The following is a 20,478-nucleotide window of genomic DNA, read 5'->3' as shown; positions in this document are numbered from 1 at the left end:
GGCAAACCAACATGGCTGCTGTTGTGATGCAGTGACTCTCTGTTTGTGTTTTCATGTCCAAGGACTCAGTACAGTACATGTACAGTAAGTACAGTAAGTACAGTATGTGTGCAACTGGATCCAGATGCTTGTGGTTTGACCTGCGATGGAGCCAACGCGTGCAGGGTATCACCGGCATGTAGAGTTACAGAACCATATCGTTTATCAGCTCACTGCTGCACCTAATGAATCAGCAAGCAGAGACACTCCCATACATCACAGTCACAACACACAGGACCGGAGGGGAGGCTGCTGCATGAGAGAGAGAGAGAGAGAGAGAGAGAGAGAGAGAGAGAGAGAGAGAGAGAGAGAGAGAGAGGGGGGGGGGGATGAGGGGGGGGAATGAGGGAGGGGGGGTGATAGGTAGGGGTACACTGAGTGACAGAGTGAGACAAGTGGAGATGTAGATAAAGAGATAGGCTATAGAGATTCAGAGAGGCGGGGAGAGGTGGGATGAGATAAATAAGTAGAGAGATGGATCCGAAAGATAGAGATACAGAAAATGAATGAATATATATATATACTGTATGTATGTGTATGTATATATATATATATATATATATATATATATATATATATATATATAGAGAGAGAGAGAGAGAGAGAGAGAGAGAGAGAGAGAGAGAGAGAGAGAGAGAGAGAGAGACTTTTAAAACCTTTATTTACACAAAATCCTTGTCATTTATATATTCATTTATTTCTTCTCGTGAGCCGTATACCAAAGCTACAAATAAAAAAAGGCATTTCACCTGAGACTGAACCCCAACCATAAACTCTCATCCTAGATATACTAGTAGCCTGGTAAACCCTCCCTCCGGAAATCTCATTTCCATTTGATTTCAGGAGTGAGTCTGGCCTGATCCGCCTTTCTGCAATATTGGCTGTGCTGGAGTTGGGCGGGAGTAATACCGTTGACTGACAACCCCTTCAGCCAATGATAATTTTTCCCCTTCAGCCAATCAGCAGTTCACCAGTCTTAATGTGACGCAACGGGACTTTTGAGACAGCCATGCCCAAAATGGGTTGCCTTATTCGGATACATGGGTGTCACTGCCCGCCCCTACCGGTTCTCTACATTTTTATTTTTAAATAGGCTTTGTCATGATTAATTGACCACATATATGAAGTTAAACAACTAAATTCTATCCAAACGATATCTTATAAGTAAATTCCGTGCCTCAAAATAGAAGTTAGTGAGCTTTTTGAAGTAAAAAAATAGCGGATAATATAGCGGACAAGAAAAAGATGGCTGCCGTTCGTGTTTTGGGCTCACTCGAACTCGCCACCTGATTGGCCAACGTAAGCTGTCAATCACAGAACAATGAGCGACGACGCTGATAGGCTCGTCCGTTTGGCGTACACAGCCAATATTGCAGAAAGGCGGATCAGGCCAGACTCACTCCAGGAATCAAATAGAAATGAGATTTCCGGAGGGAGGGTTTACCAGGCTAATACTGTAGGCATATACAGTATATATAGACTCTTCACAGAAAGAGGAGAGGGAGAGAGACAGAGAGACAGACAGACAGACAGACAGACAGACAGACAGACAGACAGACAGACAGACAGACAGACAGACAGACAGACAGACAGGCAGACAGACAGACAGACAGACAGACAGACAGACAGACAGACAGACAGACAGACAGACAGAGAGAGGGGGAGAGAGAGAGAGAGAGAGAGAGAGAGAGAGAGAGAGAGAGAGAGAGAGAGAGAGAGAGAGAGAGAGAGAGAGAGAGAGAGAGAGAGAGAGAGAGAGAGAGAGAGAGGGAGGGAGGGAGGGAGGGAGAGAGAGAGAGTTATACTGTTGACAGACTACATGAAGTGGAGAGGGAGAAACAGGAGCAGGTGATGGTCAGAGAAGAGAGCAGCTGTCTCTGGTTCCTCTGGTCAAAGGTGTGAGTGATTGTGAGTGATTATCAAAAATTTTAATTTCAAGGACCCCCATAACTCTGAGAGCATACAAATGGAACCAAATGGACCCATTTGTACACACTCAGATTTACAGACCTGTAAGGGTCCATTTGGAACCCCCTCAACGAACCCCGAGGGTCCCTGGGCCCCACTTTGAGAACCACAGGTCAAAAGTGATAGAAAATCGTGTCTCTCTTTTTCTGTGGATGTTCAGAAAGAAGAAGAAAAGAAAAAACACAAATGAGGAAACAAAATAGACACACGCTTTCTCATGGTTTATGACATCACAGTGACAACACATACAACATAATTTGATTTTGATTTTGATTTTAAAAACTGTTTGCTTCGGGTGGAAATGTTAACATTGATAAAGACCATTTCCAGTGAACATGATTAAAATCGGTTTGTAGCTGTCATGTTACCTAAAAGTGGTACATTTTCCAGAGATGTATTTTTCAAAGATCTATTTGTTTTCTGACATATTGCTATTCCACATTCAGGTATAATTCAGTGAGCATCTAAAGGGAGTTTTCTTTGGAAAATATTAGCTTGATAATTGGATAGAGCTGTAGAGATGCTGGGAACAGGTGTGTAGACGGGAGGGGCAGTCAGGTGCTGGGGAAACGTGATGAACACCGAGGACATCCGGTGGACAAGAAGAGAATAGCCGGTGTGGGGAGTTGGAAAATGTGGGTGAGAGGACAGACTATTGCCGCAGATAACATTGACTACTGCAGTACTACTACAAACATTATAGTACATGTCAGATAAAATTAACTACTGCAGCACTACTACAAACATTATAGTACATGTCAGATAAAATTAACTACTGCAGCACTACTACAAACATTATAGTACATGTCAGATAAGATTCACTACTGCAGTACTACTACAAACATTATTGTACATGTCAGATAAGATATAGCACTGCAGTACTACTACAAACATTATAGTACACAGTAGTCAGATAAGACGCGATATTACTACAGTCCATAAAAAATGATGGCCTGAACAAAGGTGAAAGCCATTCTCCTTTGTACAAAAGAGCAAGGGGAAGGAAAAAATGACTGATTGTAGAGAGAGAGAGAGAGAGAGAGAGAGAGGAAATGGAGGGATGAACTGAGGACAGATAGAGGGAAAGTGATCCATGCAATGACACCACAGCGGGCGGCCATCAGTACTGAACTGCATGAGTGTTCAGTGGATGGATGCACACACACGCACACGCACACAAACACACATGCCATCCATTTTCTCTTCTCCACCTCCCTTGTCATCCTTCACGTGACGATCCACGCCCATCCCCTCCTCTCCTTTTTTATATCTTCATTCCCCCGCCCTCCAGTCCTCTTCTCCTCCCTAAATCCATCCATCCGTCACCTCTCCTCCTCCACCCTCCTAGCTGCCTCCAGCCGCGTCCTCATCCCCTCCCCACACACACACACACACACACACACACACACACACACACACACACACACACACACACACACACACACACACACACACACACACACACACACACACACACACACACACACACACACACACCTCCTGCCTCTCTCCTTTCACTGCATTGGCTCCATAACGTGCTCATATTGTGTTATTCTGTATGATATTCAATATGCTCATCCGATCATACCACGTGTGATTTTAAGCCCGATTCACACTTCCTTGTCTGTCTGTGTCGCACACAGGAAATAGCAGATATACAAGGTCAAAACGCGTCACGCTGTGGCACGTTGTGGGCTTGTAGAACCGCTATTTTTCTGAGGACAAAGCAGTGGTGGAAAGTAACTAAGTACATTTACTCAAGTACTGTACTTAAGTACAATTTTAAGGTACTTTTACTTTACTGGAGTATTTCCAATGTTTAATACTTTTAATCCACTACAATTATTTGAAAACTTTAGTTCCAGTTACTTACTATATTTTGATTATCCCACTTAAGCCCTTTATACATTTCGGCCATATGAAAATAGCAGATTTACAAGCTCACAATGTTTCGCATCGCAAGCTTGTAGATCTGCTATTTTCTAAGGATTTTTATACATTAGAAAACTTATGAAATGGGACATTCAGCACAATAAGTATACTTTCTACTTTTGGTACTTTACAGTAAGTGCATTTTGAAACCAATACTTTTGTTCTTTTACTCAAGTAGATTTTTTATTCCGGACTTTCACTTGTAACAGAGTATTTCTACATTGCAGTATCGATACTTTTACTTAAGTAAGAAATGTCAGTACTTTTTCCACCACTGGGAAAAGTATATCCAAGCCCTTTATTCTGAGGTGACATACCTCTCTGTCACACTGCTGGTACATGGTAAAATCACGTTTAACGGCGAGTGTACAAAAGGTGTACGTGTATTTCTGTTTGTGCATGCGTGTGAGTGTGCGTGTGACTTGTGTGCAAGTCGTTCACCTTATGGTTCAGACATCTGACCTTCTGGTCAGGATGCTGCCTTATGCGTATAACATTCACGCATTAGCATTAGTGCTAATAATCTTGTAAAGTATCAGAACAGCTCCGCCCGTCACTAAGTCCCATCTCAATTGAAATCACATCCTGTACTGACCAATCCCCTTCCACTTCACTGAACTCAGACCAATCAAATCCTCTCACGGATTGATTTAAAGAGGCTTTTTGTCACTAATTACTTCCTAGAAATACTTTCTATTTTAGTGTGTCAGACTGGTATAATAACGGCTGATGAGGGCGTAATAACAGTTTGGATAAATTAGGGCTTTACCGGCATCAGTTTATTCTGAAATGTTAATTTTGACTGAGAAAAATTGAATTACGGATATCTGGAATACATATCCAGTCTTGCTATTAAATGTTAAAATGGCTAGCCACAGATTCCTTTTTGTTTTACTTATTTTTTAGAACATTTTTAAAGCCAATTTGATTTTTGGGAAAATGTTTTCATGATCCTGGGGGCGTGTCTTTGACGTCGGCGCTCCGATTTGTTTCCATACAGCGGTGGATGACAGGTGCACACAGGCTGTTCCCTGCATGTGTTACTGTCTGTGGACTCACGTGCACTCACACAGGCTGTTTCCTGTGTCACTGTCTGTGGACTCACATGCACTCACACAGGCTGTTTCCTGTGTCACTGTCTGTGGACTCACATGCACTCACACAGGCTGTTACCTGTATCACTGTCTGTGGACTCACATGCACTCACACACACTGTTCCCTGTGTCACTGTCTGTGGACTCACATGCACTCACACAGGCTGTTCCCTGTGTCAGGGGGTGAGCCGTACCGAGTGGCAATTAGTGAGGCGACGCCATTGGCTGACGATCCATGGTCGATAAATCAATAAGTTGGGGCGGGTCCCTGGTTTGCATAGGGTTTGCATATTGCATATTCAGTAGCCATGTGTTTCTGTCATGGGTTCGACCCCGAGCACCGCCAACTCGGCATACAGTATGAGTAGCGTAGCTTGGCTGCAGAAGTACTGGGAGCTGATGGTAGGTGCAGCGCTTCACCTCAGCAATCCATCTCCCAGGGGTCTCGCTGTATGCATACAGAATAGACTCACATGCACTCCTTCTGGTTCACGGTCAGATCCCCTGTCTCGCTAAGGCCAAGCAACAGAAGCCAGTGGCAGCAGCTTGTGTCGCAGATCTCGAGGGCACTCGAATGATGATGATGATTGGGCTGCAAATGCTAGATTATTTTCATAGCGATTATCCTATCGATTGCTTTTTCGTGTCCGAATAATTTTTAGTTATTTTCTTTTTTTATATATCAATGAATTGAATAATCACTTAAGTGTTAATATATACTTTGTCGCACATCTGTGATGCACAAAGAGTGAAAATAGCTGACTAAGATGTATTGACATTGAAACTAGTTTTTGCCTGCACACTGTTAATAAAAGAAAGGCTTCAATTGTCCGAGTTTGCTTCACTGCCTTCTTTCCTCATGCCTTAAGCCCTGCTCTTGAGATGCACCAGACCAGCCTGAACTTGGCTTGAGGCTGCAGATTATTTTATTCATGTATTAATGTAATTATCAATTATTTGTTATAATAGATTAATTCAATTTGGAACAAAACAGTTGCCTTGCTCAATAACAAATTTGAAAAAGAAATTCACTTGAAGACGGAATGCCTTGGATTTTTTTCCCCTTGTTGGCCTGCAGTTTATGCCACTGAGACAAAGCAGCATCTGTTGGACTTTGTGCTTATAGATTAAATCAGTTAGTTGGATTAACTGTTGCAGGAGCCATACATTGGATCACCCAATCTGCTTTAAAGAACATACAGCTGTGTCCCTGGAATTAAATATTTATGGATTAAAGTTCTCAGTAGCCACGACTGATTCCAGTCATTTGGATTCCATTGAATCCAAATGACAAACATTTTCGTTTCCATGCATATTGAGTGCTGCACAGAACGCACACAGCCCTCTGCTTCTCAGGTTAGATGTGGGTCTGTTGGTTTCACAGCAGCATCATGCACATGAATGCCTGAACTGCGCCTCATCCAGCTGCAGTAATTATTGGTTTCTCTCCAAATTCACTCTTAACACAGGCTAATGCAAACTGACAAGCTCCACATTTCCCCAGGTGATGTGGTCCAGTGGACTAATTAGAGTTATAGATTTTTGTTTTTAATTTATTTCTGTGGAACAGCTTGGTGTGAGGAAAAGGCCCGCCAGGAGGAGAAGGAACATATGATACGCAGATTTTTGTTGTTGTTTTTGATCGATTGATGAGACAAAAGTGCATATGCATGACCATATCTTCATGAAAATCTGTCAAAAGGATAAAATACACACATGCAAAAAAAGCTTGGGAGCTTATTTCCATTGTAGTCCTATTAAGTATGCTATTTACACAATAGCACCATATTAGCACGTGTACAAACCTGATTTACTCATGAAAGATTCTGCATGTTTAGAATAAAGTATATCATCGCTGTCGGGCAGAAACCTCCTATCTCCATATTTTAACGGCCTACAGCCTCACACAAAAGTATCAAAAGTAGCAGATCCACAAACTCGAAACACGGCGCAAATCGATGCGTTTTGTGCTTGTAGATCTGCTACTTTGGATATTTTTGAATCCTGAAAAGTGATTTCCAAGTTTTGGACAGGGGTTTCCACCCGACAGAGACGATATGTAGTTGGGATTAGTCTATGAATGGCAGTGTATAAGCTCGGACAGACATTAATTCCTTTGTATGTCACTATGTTACCGTGCAAGGTTATCAGGATGTGAGCAGCTTTCTGATTGGCCAACTGTGTCGTGCTCTCTCTTTCCCTCCTTTTCTCCTTCCCTCCCTCTCTTTCTCTCTCTCTCTCCACACTGGTTTGTGTAATAGAATGTGTGCAGTGGTGTAAAGTAACTAAGTAGATTTACTCAAGTACTGTACTTAAGTACAATTTTGAGGTATTTTTACTTTACTGTAGTATTTTCAGTTTACAGTATTTGTGACCACTACTCCTCTACATCTCAGAGGCAAATATTGTACTTTTACTCCACTAGAATTATTTGAAAACTTTAGTTACTAGTTACTTTGTAGATTTTGATTGATTTTGATTATTACAAAACATACATGAACCACTTCAGCCCTATATACATTTCGGCCATTTGAAAATAGCCGAATCTACGAGCTCACATTGTGAGCTTGTACAGTAGATCTGCTATTTTCAAAAGATTTTTATACAATTTATACATTTGGAAACATTCTGTATAACGCGTACTTTCTACTTTCATAAGTACATTTTGATACTTTTACTTGCAACAGAGTATTTCTACATTGCAGTACTGGTACTTTGACTTAAGTAAAACATTTGAATACATTTTCCACCACTGAATGTGTGTGTGTGTGTGTGTATATTTCGTGGTAGGCTTGAGGGAGACTAGAGGGAGCGACCATGATCTGGTACCACCCAGATTTAGAACAAAAATGGGAATATGCTCATTCTACTACAAAAGAAAACCACCTAAGTGGAAAAAGCGGCACTCCAAAATAAAGATTGCAAGACAGTGGCTCAGATGTGGTTTCTCATTTTATTGAGAGATGTGAACGCTAACGCGTTTCGGCCGCAAAATATTTATGAGATCGGGGTCCGCGGCCACATACAAATCAATTTGGGGGGTCCTTGACATGAAAAAGTTTGAGAACAACTGGTGTAACGGACTGAATGCAAACATATTAACAAACGGGGTGTGCTGTTCTGATTTAGCTTTCTCTTTTTAAATACAACAATCTGTTCTCACTGAGATGTGGAGGTACATGGGAGACGAGGTTTAATAAACTAGAGGTTCGGGCCCATATGGTCATCAGTATATGCCCATATATGGGTATGCCCCCTTTTGTGCTCATATATGGAGGAGATGAGTGATTTGTTTGCACCTGATGCCATGACGACACATTGAGGTTAGACAACAGAACACACTCCATGCTGCATTGGAAACTCCTTATATGGTTATGGCTGAGTCATGGTGACATGAGTGTGATGTCAGAGGTCTGTCCACTCGTCCGTCCGCCGGCCGGCCGGCCGGTCCTCCCTTTAGCCAATTTTTGAGCGGTGCAAGCTCCTATAAGAGGGGTTAGGACCCATCCGTGGCGAAAGTTTTTCTTTCCGTCGTGAAAATTTGTCTTTCGCTGTGACGCCATGCTGTGGAAAACACGCCCATAGGCTAAGCTCTGCAGGACGTGCTGTGATTGGCTAGCGAGACACATGATGAAATTAACTTCAAACTTCGCAGACACGCTGTGATTGGCTAGCGAGACGCATGATGAAATTAATAATAATGTAAAAAATGTAAGCATGTCACTTCGCAGGACGTGCTGTGATTGGCTACCGAGATGCATGATGACATTAATAACTCATAAATAGCACCGCTCACTTCACACTGGGTGTGATTTTTATATAGGATGAGACTTTTAACATAAAAAAAATCTTCTTCTTCTTCTTCTTCTTCTTCTTCTTCTTCTTCTTCTTCTTCTTCGTCTTCTTCTTCTTCTTCAGTCCGACACAGTGTTCTGGGATAAGATGCAGGCGGAGTGGGAGGAGCTTGCCAAGAGGAACTGGTTGGAGGAGTCAGAGAGCGACGCGGCTCCTGCTGTGTCCCCCAACAAGGTGAGGCTGACTCACTGCACACGCACGCACACGCACACACACACACACACACACACACACACACACACACACACACACACACACACACACACACACACACACAGACGCACCCACCAGTAGGAGTTATTTATGAGGCTGCAAAGGCGAAACAGAAGTGAAGGTGCAGGCGTGACCATAGACATAATATACTTAGGTGTCACATTGGCCACTGCGATGGTAGGTTAATTTCACTGCCATATTGACAGGGGCATCTTGACATGACTCCAGTTCGAGAAATATGCCTGAACTGTATGCTGTACAAGTACGAGGAGAAAAACCTTTTAATTTAACCAAGTATCCTCTATCATAGCATAAGTACGTGGCTCAGATTTGTGACATATACCAAACTGCGTTGGTTAAAGTTCAGTGAGTTATGAGGATTTTAATTGTGGAGAGGCGTTCTGCTTGTTACAACCTATTTATTGTGCAGCCAGTGCAGTGTGTTCTTTCTGTTAACCTCAGCTCCATGCAGCCTGGCTAGTACATATCGTCTCTGTCGGGTGGAAACCTCATATGTCCAAAACTGTTACTTTTCAGGATTCAAATTCAAAAGTATCAAAAGTAGCAGATCTACAAGCTCAAAATGCGTCGCTTTGCACCGCATTTGGAGATTGTAGATCTGCTACTTTTGATACTTTTGTCTGGAACAAACTTGGATCTGGAACACTATAAGGTGATACTCTCTCCTGAATATAGAAGAGAGTAGGCCTACCCATAGAATATCGAGCTTTAACCTTTTAACGACAAAATATTAAAGTTAAAATAGGGATACCAGGTTTCTGCCCGACAACAGCATACATAACATAAAACAACGCACAGATCAATGCCTCACTCGTCACAAATGCTCCAACAATACATTATTCATCCATCCATACTGTCTGCAAGGCTGTGTTGACGTCTGTGGGATCTATAGGCTGGTTCTCTGTCTGTCTCTGGAGTGAAAAGAGGTGTAATTTAATCCAGTTTAAAGGATTCTAAAAGGGGCTATAAACCGCCTCTCTGACTGCAGTGCTACGTGCTGGGGAATGTTGGACGTAATGGAGAAGATATTTCTCATAACTCTGAAATGCACTCTGTCAGCCTACTGGCACAATGTGGAAATTTATGTCACGTGTGTGTCTTATATCAGTAGGGACAATGGAATAGAAATACAGTCGCTGCACTGGCAGAAATCTTGCACTTTGTTGTATGAGTTGCGCACAGAAGTATCGAAAAACTTTGAAGAGTTTGGAATTTTTAAAAATTTCGCCTATAATGACATGACCAAAACAGGGACTCCAGTGTGGAAAATTGGTCTTTTATAAATATTCAGCCAATGAAAAGTATTAACAAGATTTTGTGAGAAATAATAACTACACTGGATTCATTGGAACACAGGTTATTTTCTTCCCATTTCCTAAAAAGTAGGCTAACAGTTTTGGACATAAGGTTTCGACCTCGCGCCGACAATAATAGCAGCCACCACCCTGAAATGTGTCTTTCGCTTTACTATGGAAGAGAATCAACCAGCATATTGCGAACATTTCTGTAATGATATTTATGTGTGTTTGCATATTGTCTCTGTCAGGTGGAATCCTCATAATGTCCAAAAACTGTTTTCAGGATTCAAATAAAAAAATTGTAGTCGATCTGCAAAAGTAGCAGATCGACAAGCGCTTGTGGATCTGCTACTTTAGATGCTTTTGTGTGACGCTGTAGTGTGATCAAGGGCATTTAAAAAACAAAAAGTTAGAATGTGGATAGAAGAGGTTTCTGCCCGACAGCAACGCTATGAGTGTTCAGTATCATCCCTTGCATTTGTGTCCCACACTGTGCCAGTGTTTTAATGTCTACTGTAACCTCTGTGGTTATAGGGGCTGCTTGTCCTTGAGGCAGTGAGTGAACATATGGCCTCTGTCAACGGTCCTCAACATAGCGCCACGCCCCCACCAACCCCCCCCCCCTCCCCCCACAGACACACACTGACAAATGGAGCTGGGAGTTACTGCAGCACATCACATAACCACCGCATTAATCTTAACAATTAAGGCCAACCACCTGGATATGATACAGTATAGGCCTATATATGCTGTATAATGTATTTTTAAATATTGCTGAATATGCTTTAGGGTAGAGCAGTGATTCTCGACCTCTTTTAATTTCCAGGTTGATTTTAATTAGGCCACGGGACCCACATTTGATACGATTCTGTTATTTCTGGGACCCCAATGTATCAGTGTTCATTTGACATTAGGACCCTCATGGGGGGTCCCTGGAGCCCACATTGAGAACCAGTGGGCTAGAGCCCGGCATTAACACCGGCAAGCTTTCAAATGATGTGCAATACATTGAAATCGGAAAATATGAATGAATGTTGTTAAATTCCAAAGCGAGAAGCTGAAAAAAAGGCTCTCAACGTTAGTTTTTCCCACACTTCTGGCAGTCAGGTAATGGGTGTGAACAATAGCTAGCCACGTTCTGTAGCTGAAACCACAGGACAATAGGCGACACTAGCCAACTGCAGACACATGCACGCGTGCGTGTGCACGCACGCACGCATACAGAAACCTGACCTTTTGCTAATTCGCGTGATTTCAAGTCCCTACACGAGGAACCTTTTGCTGGCCGTTTTGTTTTCCACCATCATCTGTGGAATAAACGCAGAGTTATTACTGAGTAAGTGATTTGTCCCCCAGCAACCCTCAAATCCCCACAGAAAGGCAGACATTATCATCATCACTCATTCATTCATTACTTCTCTGTGTCCACTTTAATCCCATTTAGGCTTGCAGGGCGCCAGAGCGTACCGTATCCCAGCATGCATTTGGGCAGAAGGCAGGTTACCTTGGACGCGTGATGAGTCCATCACAGATAAACTTCCAAACCTTTACACTCTCCGATCCATCTGAATCTGATTTGAATTGCCAGGTATGTTTCTTTGTGATGTTCGTGCACTACGCTGAGTAACAACTATATAGAAATGTTTCATTTATGTACAACTATTGACTCAAACATTATAAAGACAGAAAGGCAAGCAGAAGGCGTTATGCCGGGGAGAGTCAGTAGGGCCGGGCAGTGGGCTTTTTTGGGAGCCTCACTGCCACAGGGAAGAAAGTGTTGACATGAGCATGGGGTCTTTGATAGACGGTATGTCTTAGGTAGCTTTTTGGAAAAGGTGGTGCCAGGCGTGTGAGGACTGGAGTCAGCAGTAATCGTTCCTGCTCGCTTCGCTGTGCTGCAGGTGCTGGACGGAGTGGTCCAGAGATGCTAATAAAGCCACGCATGCTGCTACCTGTCTGTTAAGAAATCAGTGATCCACTTTCATGGGAAGTAATCTGGGTGAGCTTGTTCTGGAGCAAGTCTGGGCCGATGGCGTTAAATGCAGAGCTGAAGTCCACAAACAGGATTCTGGCATAGGTTCTGGGGAGGTGTAGTTGGTGGAGGGTGTTGACTGCGTCATCTACAGCAGTGGTTCTCAAACTTTTTCATGTCAAGGAAAGAACCCCTAAATTGACACATATTAGCCCACGGACCCCCATTTGACAAGATATGCCAGGGACCCCCATAAGAGACGGTGTTTACGGCTATGGCAGTGATTCTGAACCATTTTGATTTAAAGGACCCCCATTTGATGGCATTTTTTTTATCTCTGGGACCCCAGTCTACACTGCAAAATCAGTGTTAATGTACCTCTGAGAGCGTATACAAATGGAGCCAAATGGACCCTTACAGGTCCATTTGGTTCCATTTGTACGCTCTCAGAGTTACAGACCCTTAAGGTGGTATCTAACTGGTATCTAACTATCTATTTAGCTGGGGACCCCCTGGAATCCCCTCAAGGGCCCCTGGGGGGTCCCCGGACCCCACTTTGAGAACCACTGATCTACAGATCTGTTGGCGAGCAAAGTGAAACCGAACAAGGGCCAAGGGGTAGCATTGTAAACGGTTGTTATCATTTGCTCTTTCGTTCCAGGGCTACTACTTCCACAGCAACAACCCGTACAGAGACTGTCCAAACGCCTTCTCTGAGGGCCAGGAGAGAGCCAAGCAGGGAGACCTCAACACAGCTGTGCTGCTGCTGGAGGCTGCTATCCTCCAGGACCCACACGACTCTGAGGTCAACACTAATACTACAACTACTACTACTATCCAACTAATCGATTTCATAGATTATTACAAAAATAAATTATAATAAAATAGTCGAAATTTTTTTTGGGGTTAAATCAACACAATAGAATTGACTGTGTAATAGTAATGCTGCTAGTACTCGAAATGCTACTTACTACTACTACTACTACATTAAAACTGTTTCTCTTGTATTTCATTGTATTGTGTTGTAGGCGTGGCAGGTGCTGGGCATGACACAAGCTGAGAATGAGAATGAGCAGGCTGCCATCGTATCACTACAGAGGTAAGATGTTAACGGCAGCTTCCTCTGCAGGATACGGCTCTCACATCCTGTCAAAGCTGGTGTAGTGTTGGAGTGGAATAAGCCCAGATCGTGTTTCAGTTCCATACCGGTTCTAACCATGTTTTGTAGTGTACTGTATGTAGCGTGGTCAAGGTGGAAAAGGGATAAAATTGACATTAAGATGGCTGTATGCCTATTTCTAACCACAAGAACCCTAGCGTCCAAATTCTGGGCATGTCCACCGAACATTCAGCGAAAGTATGGCCGTTCAACCGGAGGGGCGCGCACCTCGAACAGGCATCGCCCAAGTTATAGGCTACTGTTAACTACACTTCTAAAATGTTAATGTGAAATGAGATGAACCCGTTGTCATTATCCAGAGTAGTGAGAGCTGTCTAAGCTGGTGCTCATCAGTCAGAGAGGATTTGATTGGTTTGAGTTTAGTGAACTAGAAAGTGATTGACTGTCATTCTGGAGGACAGCATCAATTATCCACTTAAAGACTTCCCCAGGGCTCTACGTCTACTAGGCCCTCTCTTGTTTTCCACTCGACACTAAATATCTATGGGGAAAATAGCAGATGTACAAGCTGTAATTATGGTATTTCCGTTGAATGTTCGCCCCCACAATAGTTGATGTGGTTAAAAGTGTATTTTCTATATATTTGTTGAAATCAATGTTTGAGGTAAAGGTTGGAGATATTAAACCAGTGATTCTCAAAAGTGGAGGGGGTCCCCAGCATGAGTTAATATAGCGTCACAATCATTTTAACCACTTTAACCATATTCTAAAGTGTATTAAATAACATGGTTATTCAAAAATAGCAGATCTACAAGCTCTGAGCTGTGAGCTTGTAGATCTGCATGCATTTTTTTTTTATCTTGAAGAAATTTGGGCAATTTTGAATATATATATTTTAAACTGTCATTTTTAACTCAAATCTTCACTTCTGGGGATCCCTGGCAAAACATATTTTGAGATTGGGCGGTCTGCATCCAAATAGAGCACCGAAGTCCTGACGTCACTGCCAGTAGAGTGCGCTTTCCGCAGGTACATGGCGTTACTTTTTGTATTGATATTCTCATTGGGGAATCTTAGATCGCTTCATATAAGAACTGTGTTCCAAAAATAAACACACCACCCTGGCGTTTTTACTCATATGGATATGAAGCATTGTCTGAAGGTGTAAATGTACACATTTACCCAAAGAGTAACACAATATAAACACTAGAAACGAGTCAAACAACCCAAAGACTAAATTTCCCATGAACGCGGCTGCTGTGGGGACAGTGATTTCAGACCCGGAAGTAGTAGTTCTTAAGACTTTTAAGGCAGTTTCCAGAAACAGGCTGTATCAAATATGAATGAATATCATAAACGATGCAGAGCCACCCCCCTGACAAAAACGCCAGGGTGGTGTGTTTATGTTTGGAACACAGTTCTTATGACGTGATCTAAGATTCCCAAATGGGGATTTCAACACAAAACATAAAGCCACGAACCCGTGGAACAGCGGCCTCTAGTGGCAGTGACGTTAGACTTCGGTGCTCTATAGTCATTTTGGGTGGTCCTTGACGTGAAAAAGTTTGAGAACCACTGTTAGGCAAGGCATGGCAAGGCACTTTTATTGCACATTTCAACAACAAGGCAATTCAATGTGCTTTACACAGAATATCAAGCAAAGGAAACACAATTATACAATGACATTAAGGTTGCATAAAACAAAAAAATAACAGATACAGTTACAGAGCAGAAGAGAAAGAAGAAAAGTAACTCAATCAATGGCAGCGGCAAACAGAAAGGTCTTTAGTTGTGTTTTAACCCATTAACTCTTTGACTGCGGACGACGCGATAACGCGTCAAGTGCTACTTTGTCCAGTTGGCCGTCGACGCGCTCGACGCGCTGGACGCGCGTTCATTGTTTAATCTCTGATTGCGCTATGCTGCTTAATATTCAATGTTATTCTCGAGTTCCACTTACTTCACGGACATCTGCATCCGGTTCCATGACCTGGATTCCGTTTCCGGTTTTTGATTCTTTTCCCCAGTCATTTTCGTCCAAAATAGGTAAATAAACGGGTTTTCACACGGTATAACGGACAAACGGAACGGTTCTCTTCTATAATCTATGGTCTGGGTGACGATCAGTCATCGCCGTCGTATATCACAACGTAATTTTCGCCGATCAAAACAATGGGGGGGACGTCACATCCGTTTTCATGTTTTTCCTTGTCTAATCTATGAAGAAGGGTGAGAGAGACCCAACGACATGATCAAAGCTGTCATGTGCTGCGCTCTAGTGGCGGATTTGTGCTGGGTCTTTACATTATGTGTCCTTAAATTATTTTCATGAGAAAAATTCAAAATATAAAAATAAAAAAACACGAAAATTGCTGGCACTGGGGGAGTACTTTATGAAAATACTCTGGCAGTCAAAGAGTTAAGACCTGAGGCCGATTCTACAAAATGATCTTATAAAACAGTTTTCTGAAACGCTTATGTTGCTATAATATCAGGGTTCTCAAACTTTTTCATGTCAAGGACCCCCAAAATAATATGTATTTAGCCACGGAACCCCCATCTCAAATATTTAGTTCCAGGGACCCCAGAAGCAAAGATTTGAGTTACAAATGTTCGCTTTCAAAAATATATATTCAAAGAATTGCACAAAATTCACGATTTTTCAAAAATAGCAGATCTACAAGTTCTCGGTGCCGCGCTATGAGCTCGTATATCTGCTATTTTTGAATAGCCAAAGTATAAAGTATGGATAAAGTGGTTACACAGATGCGTTCCCGGTTTAAATGGGTTTAAAAGACATTTAAAGACTGTAACATTCCCCTGTCACCCCCTCTACCGGCAGGTGTCTGGAGCTTCACCCCAACAACCTCCCGGCGCTCATGGCACTGGCGGTGAGCTTCACCAACGGCGGCATGGAGCAGGAGGCCTGCGAGGTGCTCCACCGCTGGATCAGCCACAACCCGCGCTACAAGCACCTGCTGCTGGACAGCTGCAGCCCGCTGCAGGGCTCCCCCGCCACACCGCGCAGGGGCCCCTCCACCCCCACCCTGACGCCCACCCGCCTGACGCCTCCCCTCGCCCACACGCCGCCGCCCACCCACACGCCCACCCGCACGCCGACCCCCACCCACGGGTTGCACAGGTAGGGAGGGATGGGATTGGGTGGATGGATTGTTACGTAATCGCCCTAATCGCAATTATTTCAGATAATAGCAGTTGTTTTGCATGAACGTCATGATCGTTTCCATATGTTGAGAAAGGTTCATGCATTTTGAAACATTTTCAAAAATAGTGGATATAGCGGATCTACAAGCTCAGGACAGTGGATGGAACGGTGTGATGGATGCATCTTGTTGGTAAAATACTAAGGTCAATAAAATATATCATACACCTAACAAGAAGTATTGTCGACTTCGACCCGCAAGTGCGAAACTCACAGTGGGCAAGTTGAGGCACTTCTGTTTACAAAGCGGGGGGGGGGGGGGGGATACCATCAGGAGACTTACATTTTCACCTCCCATTTTATGAAATTGATCCGCCCCCCATTGATCTGCCTGACGTTCTGACACACGAAAGCTTAACGTCAGTGAAACTAAAATGTACACCAAACATACAAATCACATTGACAAATCAGTGGAGTTTTTCAACGTAAGAGTTGGAACTGCAGCATGGGCCAACGTGGGTGGCCAGTGCCACTGGTTAACTGGAGCTGTTTGAAGAGGAGCGTATATTTTCCTCTCGGGATGCACGGTTCGACTCGAGTATAATATCACTCCTCTTATCAAAACCCCTGTTTTAGAAAATGTAGGCTACCTATAATTAAAGCCATGACAATTAACTAATATAGCTATTTTATGAAGTATAGCGGTCTCAGTTGGAGACGCTTGTTCAGTGCATATATGTTGTTAGATCGGTGAGTTGTGAAGGAGGGGGGTTGCGACTCGCGAGCCACGGCCAAGTGTTTTTGGGGGGTCACCAGACAAAAAGGTTGAGAAGCACTGGTTTAGCCGTTCAGACAGTGTTATACTGTACATGAAGTGACAGAAGACCATTGTTAAACATGAAGAGAAGAGTACAATAGCTCAGATAACACAGAGCCTTGAGGAGCCCTGGCACTGCGAATACATTATGCGTGCATGCACACACACACACACACATGCGCGCGTTCACGCACAATGATCCATTCATTGCGGTATCTCCCAGGTCAGGCTCTACCGCTTGTAGAGTCTGTAGCCTACTTAAATGGAAGTTTTATTCATTTAACTTCAGACCTTAAACTTGCTGACAAGCAGACTGAATTCATGACTTCAGAGCGTGTGTTAATGTGTGTGTGTGTGTGTGTGTGTGTGTGTGTGTGTGTGTGTGTGTGTGTGTGTGTGTGTGTGTGTGTGTGTGTGTGTGTGTGTGTGTGTCTGTGTGTCTGTGTGTCTCTCCAGTTCTCAGCTGTTGGAGGTGAGGAATTTGTTTCAGGAAGCAGCCCTGTTGAACCCGGACGGTGTGGACCCTGACCTCCAGACAGGCCTGGGGGTCCTGTTCAACCTGAGCTCAGAGTGGGACAAGGCTGTCAATGCTTTCACTGCAGCGCTGTCCATCAGACCACAGGTAACACACGCACGCACGCACGCACATATTCCCGCACTCGCACACACATTCGCACACACGCATACATGCACACACACACAACACACAAGCACAGCCGGTAACAGACAGACAATATATGATGTTGTACACCAGTTTGTCTTTTTGCCTCTCCACGTTATTGTTTGATAGACATCTAAATGTTGTCATAGCTAAAAACACACCTACAGTTTGTAGTAGTTTTTTCCCCCTCATTTAATAAAAATGTACAGTAAAAGATTATACAATTTGACCAAACAATTTTGAAACAAAGAAGTATGTTATTCTTTCCTGAAAATCAACAAATCTGGCTTCAGTTTTGGCAAGAATTCACACAAAAAAACATTGTCTTGAAAAACAAAGCATGTATTTCGACAAATCTCCAGTTGGTGTTAATGAAAAGTTTGCACAACTTTGAAAGTCTATTTGAAAGGATCGCTACATTGACACTTCAGCTACAGCCTACAGACATGGGCGGGACTCGGGAGCATGTGGAAGTGGGAGCCAGTGCATCCGTCTTGAATCTGACATTTACCACTCTGTCTTATATAACCTTCTGTACTGCAGGACTGCTTGCTGGAGTAGACCCAACTACTACTTTGGATTGGTTAGCAATCCAAAACACTTCGTTTGGATGGGAAACGTATAACTAGGGCTGCAACAGTTAATCGAACTAATCGATTTAACTGATTATATTCTATAAAATGATTGAAACGTATTTGAGCCCTAATTTGGGCATGTACTTATACACAAAATGTAAAAAAGAAAATGTTTGAAACATTCCAAAATTGTGGAAAAAAGTTGTGAGCTTGGAGATTGGCTATTTTCGCTATATTAGCACGACACCGTTGTATGAAATATGGTTGATTCATTGATATATATATATATTATTCTTTTTTAAGAACTCTTCTTGATTGTACGATTAATCGAAAAATATAAAATAATCCACAGTTGCAGGCCTATCTCAAACCTATTATGCCAGTATTTATTATCATATGATATGATTTCCTTCTCAGTATGATTTTTGTTGCCTGCAGGACTACCTGCTGTGGAACCGTCTGGGCGCCACGCTGGCCAACGGCGACCGCAGCCAGGAGGCGGTGGAGGCCTACACCAGAGCCTTGGAGCTGCAGCCTGGCTTCATCAGGTCCAGATACAACCTGGGAATCAGCTGCATCAACCTGGGAGCACACAGGTATAGCCTAAAGCTCCGGTTCTCAAAGTGGGGTCCTTGAGGTGGGTCCCCCAGGTACAGTATAATTAATTGATAGTTAGGAACCAAATGGAGCATTAACAGGTCTGTAACTCTGCAAGTGTACAAATGTAACTCTGAAACTTACATGGAACTCAACTCAACTTACATGGAACTCTACTCTGAACTCAACTGTAACTCTGAGAGTGTACAAATGGAACCAGATGGACCCTTACGGGTCCATCTGGTTCAATGTTTTTAATAATACAATAAAATAAAATCCGCAAAACATATTTCAACTAATTTCAGAGCATTTCCAAATGTTTCCAAATTGTTCAAAAATCTTCCAAACATTTTGAAGGAGTTGTACAAAGACACAAAAGAATAGAGAATGAAGAACAATTCAGATTAACTTACACACAAACTATAAGAAGTTGAGCTAATCAAGGACCACACACAGCGCTCCTAAATGTCATGAGGGTTATAAGTACAGTAGGTGAGGGTTGGGATACATAAAGCAATTATACCTCTTTGACAGGGACCTAACAGATATGTTAGGAAGTCAGTGACTTCCTAACATATCTCTGTGTCTGCTACAGCAGTGGTTCCCAAACTGGGGGGTCCCCAGATGATTACCTTAAGGTGCAACATTGTTTTCTCACTCAACAGTAAACAAACCATGCAACATACAGTATGCACATTTCTAAAGTTACAATTTCATGACTTTTTAATACCAAATTGGCCAAATTGTCAAATATTACGTAAGAAAGAGGCAAACATTGTGAAAACAGCCGAACTACAAGCTCACAACGCCTCACTCTGCGAGGCGTTATTTATCTGTGGAACCATGTCAAACTAAATGTTCTTGTCAGGGTGGGGGGTCCCCAATCCCCAGTTCAAATATGATTATTTTGGGGGGGTCACGGCACTAAAACATTTGGGAACCCTTGTGCTACAGGGAAGCAGCCAGTAACTTCCTGACGGCTCTGAAGCAGCAGAGACACAACCAGCTGGACAACCAGCATGACATCTCGGTGAACATCTGGGCCGCTCTGCGCATCGCCATCTCCATGATGGACCGGCCCGAGCTCCTCCAGGCCGCCAGCGTCGGAGACCTGGACCTGCTGATGAGAGCCTTCCACCTGGACGACGTGTGA

At 43.1% G+C, this 20,478-nt stretch overlaps 1 protein-coding gene across 1 annotated transcript in view; it reads left to right on the top strand.

Moving 5' to 3' along the window:
- Positions 1–20,478, top strand: part of pex5lb (peroxisomal biogenesis factor 5-like b) — a gene marked incomplete at both ends in the record, with an annotated part of 35,377 nt that extends 14,899 nt beyond the window's left edge. The window contains 7 exons of the mRNA XM_080439929.1: positions 8,952–9,062; positions 13,054–13,197; positions 13,421–13,491; positions 16,355–16,567; positions 17,949–18,114; positions 19,167–19,324; positions 20,280–20,478. Coding sequence (XP_080296055.1) covers positions 8,952–9,062; positions 13,054–13,197; positions 13,421–13,491; positions 16,355–16,567; positions 17,949–18,114; positions 19,167–19,324; positions 20,280–20,478 — 1,062 coding nt within the window. The remainder of the gene's footprint in view (positions 1–8,951; positions 9,063–13,053; positions 13,198–13,420; positions 13,492–16,354; positions 16,568–17,948; positions 18,115–19,166; positions 19,325–20,279) is intronic.

The sequence above is a fragment of the Gymnoscopelus braueri genome, assembly GCF_963280865.1.
Source record: "Gymnoscopelus braueri genome assembly, chromosome: 10".
Classification (NCBI taxonomy): Eukaryota; Metazoa; Chordata; class Actinopteri; order Myctophiformes; family Myctophidae; genus Gymnoscopelus; species Gymnoscopelus braueri.
Note: the sequence above shows the minus strand (reverse complement) of the source record. Positions and strands in the feature narration are given on the sequence as shown.